Source organism: Marmota flaviventris, chromosome 12 (assembly GCF_047511675.1).
Source record: "Marmota flaviventris isolate mMarFla1 chromosome 12, mMarFla1.hap1, whole genome shotgun sequence".
In the NCBI taxonomy this organism is placed as follows: domain Eukaryota; kingdom Metazoa; phylum Chordata; class Mammalia; order Rodentia; family Sciuridae; genus Marmota; species Marmota flaviventris.
In genome coordinates, this window is record NC_092509.1 from 80227695 (window position 1) to 80234576 (window position 6882).

The following is a 6882-nucleotide window of genomic DNA, read 5'->3' on the forward strand; positions in this document are numbered from 1 at the left end:
GTTCTACCACTGAGCTACACCTCCATGTCTCAAGGGCAGCTTTTGCAGGGTACCATTTATCTCTGGAGACTGAGAACCTCAATAATGGGTCCCTTGAGGACCCCACCCTGACCAGGACCAGAGCTCAGCATCTCTATCCCCCAGGAACTCCAAGAATAACAGAGCATTTGTTATTACACTTGCAGGAATGGTTGCCTAGGAAGCACAAAAATGCTTCTCAACAAATATACTAGAAATGATGCATTCCAAAGAACTATGTCACTCTCCCAAATATAGATCAATTCCCCCTCTGGATACAACTCAGGTCAAGGTCTTTTTGTAAGATAGCTGGACAGTTTGTCTTTTTATTTGTAGTTACATGTAATGTTTTATGCAAAATTACTTAATCCTAATTGATTACCATCTTGTCCACGAAAGTTGGTTTCCAGTGACTCTTGACTATTTCTCCAACTCAAGCCCACCCTCAGGAGATGGTGACTTGTGATAACTAAGAGCATTTGAAAAGATCTAAAGACAGTTAAAGAAGAGCTCTGTAGTACTTTGTGTTCCCTGGAGACACTACACTAAAAACTTAGCCCGGATCCAGAAGGTAGCCAGGATCCGTGAGCACTGAGGTCTTTTCCATGAGGCAGTTATAGTTACTGCACTGGCCGGGGGGTGGGGGTGGGGCATGGGGATGGGGGGACAGACATAACAAGACATTAAAAAAGATTAAAGCCCAGCAAGGATATAAATGGTATAACTAGTAAAGTTCCAGTGCGCCCAATTCTGGAGGGAAACAGGTCCTCATCCTAGTGACTGTGGTTCTCAAAACACCATCCTCAGAACAGTACGTTGCGGGGAGACAGAGGAATTTGTCCTCAAGCCACACTTAGGCATGCTGAGGTTTGAGAAGGTATGATCTTTGGACTAGAGAGACATCCAGATTCTCATCAGATTCCTCTCTTTTGCTCCCAAACACACAGACCTAGAAACAACATAGGATTTGGTTTGCCCTGTTTCGATAGCCACTTACCTCCAGGAAGTTTTGCAATATGAGCATGTCAGGCTTCATATTGTCCATCACGAGAGCTTGCATCATGTCATCTAAGGCCTGGACAGTCTGACAAATGAGGAGACATGGGTATGCACAGGAGAAAGGAAGGGGGTGCCAGCTCACCTTTGCACTCCAGGGACGTTCTCACACCCAGTTACTCTCCCATCTTCCCTGATGTTGACCTTTCTTGGCCCCACTGAAGACAAGGCCAGGCCCAGCCTACATGGTAGGCCAAACAGTGAAATGTAGGCATTGGGCAGGCCTCTCCAACAGACAGCCCCCATAGGATTCTTACCATTAGAGACCCCTTCTGTTAGATTGAGTTACTTCTGTTTTTAAAACCAGAAATCCTTGGGAAGATTTGGCAATCTACCGGCCAGTTATGGTATAGAATCTTGGGTTTTATTATCAGACTGTCTCCTCCTAAGATGGAGGATGTCAAGTGAGCTCTTATGAGAGAGAACGTGACTAGCATGGGATCCCAGGCCACTCCCTGGGAAGAAGTGAGGGTAAGGCAGGCAGCCCTTGATCTGAGCATCATTATCACCAAGCCACTGTGGGCTCTATGGTCAGGAAGGCCAGGGAGCGAAGAGTACAGGAGGTGACCACAAAGACAACATCCTTCCATGGACATCTCCAGCAGGAGGCCACGGTGGGGATTACCTGGAGGTAGAGACTAGCACTCTCCTTTCGGTCTAGGCTGGGCATGATGAGTGGCAAAGGAAACACCCTGGAGATGCAAGCATTGGCCAAGTCCAGCTTCTGGGATAAGTAGAATGACGGATTCAGCTGGCTGGTGGGATAGGTGGGGAAAGACAAGGTCACAATCCTGTTAGAGACTGGGTCATGTCTGCAGGACCCTCTGGGAAAACCTACTCAGCGGCTCTCTCTAAGGTACAGGAAAAGAGTGGACTACTTTTCAATGACCCCCTTACCAGGAAAGAAGGGTCCTGGTTGTTGGGGACATCCCTAGACTGTCTTCATATAGTAAAATCAGAGAACAGTCCCACCATCCCCAAAGGCCAGCCAAAGTGGTAACTGTGGGGCCCTGCCACCCATGGCCACAAAATCAATTTCCCAAGACTTGTCCTTTCCAATCCAAACGTTCTCAACATCAGAGCCCTCAGGGCCATGTGAGAGTGACAGCAGGGGAGGAACCTCAAGGCCACAGTGCAGAGCATTGCTTTCTGACGCACGAAGTTGTCCAAGGTCTCTATGGGTTCTTCCAGGATCAATGACTAGAAGGGCCAGGAAGAAACAAGAATTCCCCTCAGAGAGGGATACCAGTTGGTGGGCCTGTCCTGTCATCCTCCACCCTGGATGACCAAATCCCAGAAGAGGTAGGGTCCTTCTTACCTCAATTTTCCTGGCCAGGATGTTTTTGGGAAAGTAGTTGTTTATATTGCTGTCTGCCTGGACATGCACAGCACCACTCAAAGTCTCCACAGCACTGAGGAAATTCAGTTTGTCGAACAAGGACTAGGACAGAATATAGAGACTCCCACCAATAAGCCAGTCACCTGCAGCCCTTGGCCCATGCTCTGCCCTCACACCCAGCCCAGACTCATATCTAGTAAGCCAAATGATAGAGTGCACCCCTGATTTCCTCAGCACCGTGTCCCACAGCCTGCACAGGTGCTCACCAATGTCCTGTCTCCTCTGTATCTCTCTGGGGACAGTGGAGCTAGGGGTCTATAAGAAAGATCCATCCTACAGGATGGGAGCTCAAGGCCAGAGCCCCAGCACCTGTGTCTAATGGCCTGGCCATCAAGATTACCCCAGACCAAGAGGCACCGAGGACTGGATTTCAGGAGGCTTCCAAGTCAGGACTAGTCCTCAAAACCCAAGGAAGCACGAGTCCTCATTTTTTCCTACTCTTGACCTCAATTCTCAAAAAGTTCCAGAGAATTCCTTACCATATTCTCCTGTCCTAGACACTCCTGTATCAACTGATAGGCTTCTTTTTCTGATTCACGCAACCCTGAAAAAGGATGTAGTTGAGAGGAGGTTAGCTGATTGTGTCAGGAGGGCTAGGAAGGCAGAGCCATCCTCCCCCAATCCTTCACCAAGAAGGCTCAGAAACCACCAAGCTGGGATGGGTCCCCGTCCCAGAGCCTGCTTCTCAGGTATGGACATGCACAGCTCCACTCATGTGACCCTCAGAAGCCAAGGTGAAAGGCACCCAGATGGGGGTTCAAGAGATTTTTTTGCATCACACATAGCCAGGGATGAAAGACTATGGGGAAGGGAGAGAACTTTAAGTCACCCCCCAGTGGTCACAAATTTCTGGGGCTGATGACCTAGACTGGCTTTGAAATTCCTAGTCATGAATGGTCTTAAAACCCTGAGTAAACCTTGGAGTCTCCCTCTTCAACTAGGGTGGTATAGCCTAGCAGTGACCATGGCGAAGACACAGAGGTTGAGATGGAGGACAGGAAAAGAGCCTGTCCACCCCAAGTGGAGTCAGAAGAACAAAGGTGACAGCAGTACTGGGACCCAAAGCAATATTGGCAACTGACCTGGATTCACGCTGTGGTCCTTCTTCATGACCCAGCAGACAAAGAGCCTCCTGGGATAGGGTTTGAAGCCAAAGCCCAAGAGCTAAACACAACCACTCTAGTATCACACTGCTTTGATACATCAAAGCTCAGCTCTTTGACTTCATTAAACTCTCTCCACTTTAGTTTCCTCATCTGAACGATGGGAAAGATGACAGTACCTATTTTCATGTGGAATTAAATATATCAATGTATGTAAGGAGTGATCTTCAGTGAATTAAATTCCCCCAAGGAGACCAATTAGGAGACTGTGAAAGTAACCCAGAGGAGAGATCCATGTGGTTCACACCAGGGGTCAGAATTCTGTATCTAATTTAAAGATCGATATGAATAGCTGATGGACCAGATGTATAAGAGAAAGACAGAAGTCAAGGGTGTTTGTTGTTTGTTTGTGGTACTGGGGATTGAACCCAGGGCCTTGTGCATGCAAGGCAAGCACTCTACCAACTGAGCTATATCCCCAGCCCATTTTTTTTTTTTTAACCTGAGAAACTTGAAAGATTTTCTATTGATGTAGGGAGCAGATCTCGGCTGGGTAGTCAAGGCAGGGGTTCAGTTTGGAACATGTTAATTTTGAGAGGCCTACTAGGCACCAAAGTGCAGACATTAATAGGCACTTGGATTTCTGAACCTGGAATTCAGGGACTGAATATCTGGTTTATAAATATCATGAGTTAGGGGGCTGTTGGCATAGAGGTGGTATCTAAGGATCTGTTCTGGCTCTCCTCCTGAGCACCTGTCGGCCAGGTGGGTTTTCACCCAAAGTCTCAGACAACACATGGAGGCAAACCTGAAAAAGGGATAGGCCTGCAGAGATTAGAGCTATGGAAAAGGGCATTAAGTGACATTTCAAACAAGGGCCAACCAAGAAGCACCACTTTTAAGCGGCTGCAGTTATCTGAGAGACAGCCTCACCTGATATGTCTGGCTTCCAAGAGTCCTGTAAAAACGATGACTCAAAGGTTACTCTGGTTGATTTTCGCCTGCTGTGATGTGGATTCATCTGCACGCACGGGCAGCAGCAACTAGAGATGCAGCGTCTGCACTTGAAGGTGAAGCCACAGGAGGCAGCCTGGTCATTTATGGGAAAAGGAATTGGCTGAGCAGTGCCCATGCTGGATACCTCTGTCAGGTTCTCCTTTCTTTCCTATGGGAAGATCTAGGACCCTCTGGAGAGCCCTGATTCATCCCTACGTGCCCAGTAGCCTTCCATTCAGGGATCTCCCTGCATGGAAAAATCTGCCTCAGGGGAGATTCCAGCTCATCTTAACCATCCCTCTGCCTCTGGGAGTCTTAAGGTAAAATCCAGAAGCCCCTCCTCTTAAAGACTTCTGTCCCCAAGTTCATAATCCCACTTCTGCCCTATGGGAGGGGAGCAGAAGTTCCCCACAGGTGGTCTGCCCCTCTCAGACATGACCCAGGGAAATCTGATTGTGAACCAAGAATAAACTATTGCTCAATTGGGTCCCTAAACTGGCACAACCCATGGCTGGCTGCTACTTTTAGGAGAGCCTTGCTAGTGTCAGGTGTGGCGGCACATGCCTGCAACCCCAGTGACTGCAGAGGCTGAGGCAAGAGGATTGCAAGTTCGAGGCTGGCCTAAATAACTTAGTGGGACCCTGTCTCAAAATAAAAAATAAAAAAGGTTGGGGATGGAGCTCAGTGACAGAGCAAGCCGAGTTCAATCTTCAGTGAAGGGGAAAAAAAAAAAGCTTTGCTGTGGGGCCCTCCCTTGTCTCTATTAGTCCACAGCCTTTTAGGGGCGGGGAGGGATTTAACCCAGGGGTGCTTAGCCACTGAGCCACATCCTCAGTCCTTTTTAATAACTTATTTAGAGACAGGGTCTCACTGAATTGCTAAGTGCCTCACTAAGTTGCTGAGGCTGGCTTTGAACTCACAATCCTCCTGCCTCAGCCTCCCAAACTGCTGGGATTACAGGCATGTGCCACCACACCCAGCTCTTTTAAGGGTCTTGCTGGGGAGCTGCCTCCTCACACAGATCATCCCTGAGAACTTCCTGATAGTCAAAATCTCCCTGAGCCTAACTTATAACAATTGTCTAGAATACAAAATCAAGGGCTGAGAATGCAGCTCAGTGGTAGAGGTCTTGCCTAGCATGTGTGAGGCCCTTATTTAATTCCCAGCATAGCAAAATAAGCAAATAAAATACAAAATCAAGTGCCCCCAACCCCCATCATCCAAGATGTTCGGGTCTGAAATCAGAATGCCCACAACTCCTCCAGAGACCTGGGAGCTATCTCCCCTCCCAGCCTGCCAACCTCCCACATGGGGCACCCCAGGCCTAAGTGAGCTGGGCCCCTAAAACCCACAAATTCTCATGGTCTCCAGGGCCAAGCACCCAGGATTGGGCTAGAGTCATCTCTGCCCACAGCCATCTGCCTAGCCCTTCGTGCCCTGCCCTTCAATGGCTGTGGAAAGGGACAGGCAAGCAGAGACCGCTTTTACCTGACACTGGGCACCTCAGATCATGGGCACAGGCTTCTTCCAGGTACTGTGGCTCCAGGGGGCGCTGTGCTCCCAGATCCATGGCGGCCCCTACAGGGCAACCTCAGAAGTGATCCCAGTTGGAGCTCCCACCCCCACCTTTGTGGTCCCCTGGTGGAGGGAGACCTGTGGACACTTTGGTGAGAAGGGGCTTGTGGAGAGCCCTTCCTCACCACCCTGGGAAGGCATGTTCCAGTCACAGGGAAGTGGATATTTCTCAGAGGCTTCTTCTCTGGGCAGCCAAGAGTATCAGAACAGCCTGGAAGAGCTGGAAACTTGGCCACATTCATCTCTAACCACTTTCTACCCTGCCTAGCTCAAGCCAGACCTGAGGCTGTCACAAAGCCAGATCCTTATTGAGGAAGTGACTCTAGAGCCCAGATCCTCAGGCCCCAGAGCAAAACTTCGAAGCTTTAACAAGGGTTGTGCTGGCTGCCCTCCTGTCAGTCACAGAAGCAGTGTGTGAACTTTCCTTTCACCCCACCCATCCCATCCACTCCCCAGGGACCTGGTCAGACCAGCTGGAGAGGCCAGGCAACTTAGCCACCTTGGGCAGACACTCTGGGAGACTTGGGTACAGCCTGTGTTCAGGAAATTCAGCATACACACACACACACAAAAAAAAAAAAAAAAAAAAAAAAAACACCTTCATCCTCAGTAGAGCCAATCACAAAGCACAGACTTTATTGATGTATTTGGCACTAAGACCCATACAGTTCCAGCCCTGCAGCTGAGGACAGGCCACTTTGCACTGCATCAGAGGTTTTATGAAGGACCAATAAG

General features: G+C 49.0%; 1 protein-coding gene and 1 non-coding gene across 2 annotated transcripts in view; both read right to left on the reverse strand.

Annotated features, from left to right (window-relative positions):
• Positions 1–6142, reverse strand: part of LOC114100789 (maestro heat-like repeat-containing protein family member 7) — a 50192-nt gene extending 44050 nt beyond the window's left edge. Inside the window, exons 1-6 of the mRNA XM_027945603.2 lie at positions 6061–6142; positions 2953–3017; positions 2393–2515; positions 2195–2274; positions 1700–1829; positions 1016–1102 (exon numbers count right to left, since the gene is read on the reverse strand). Coding sequence (XP_027801404.2) covers positions 1016–1102; positions 1700–1829; positions 2195–2274; positions 2393–2515; positions 2953–3017; positions 6061–6142 — 567 coding nt within the window. The remainder of the gene's footprint in view (positions 1–1015; positions 1103–1699; positions 1830–2194; positions 2275–2392; positions 2516–2952; positions 3018–6060) is intronic.
• On the reverse strand, positions 3984–4057 carry Trnaa-ugc (transfer RNA alanine (anticodon UGC)). The gene has a single exon. It is a non-coding gene; the product is annotated as a tRNA-Ala (tRNA).
• Positions 6143–6882: the final 740 nt, after the last annotated feature.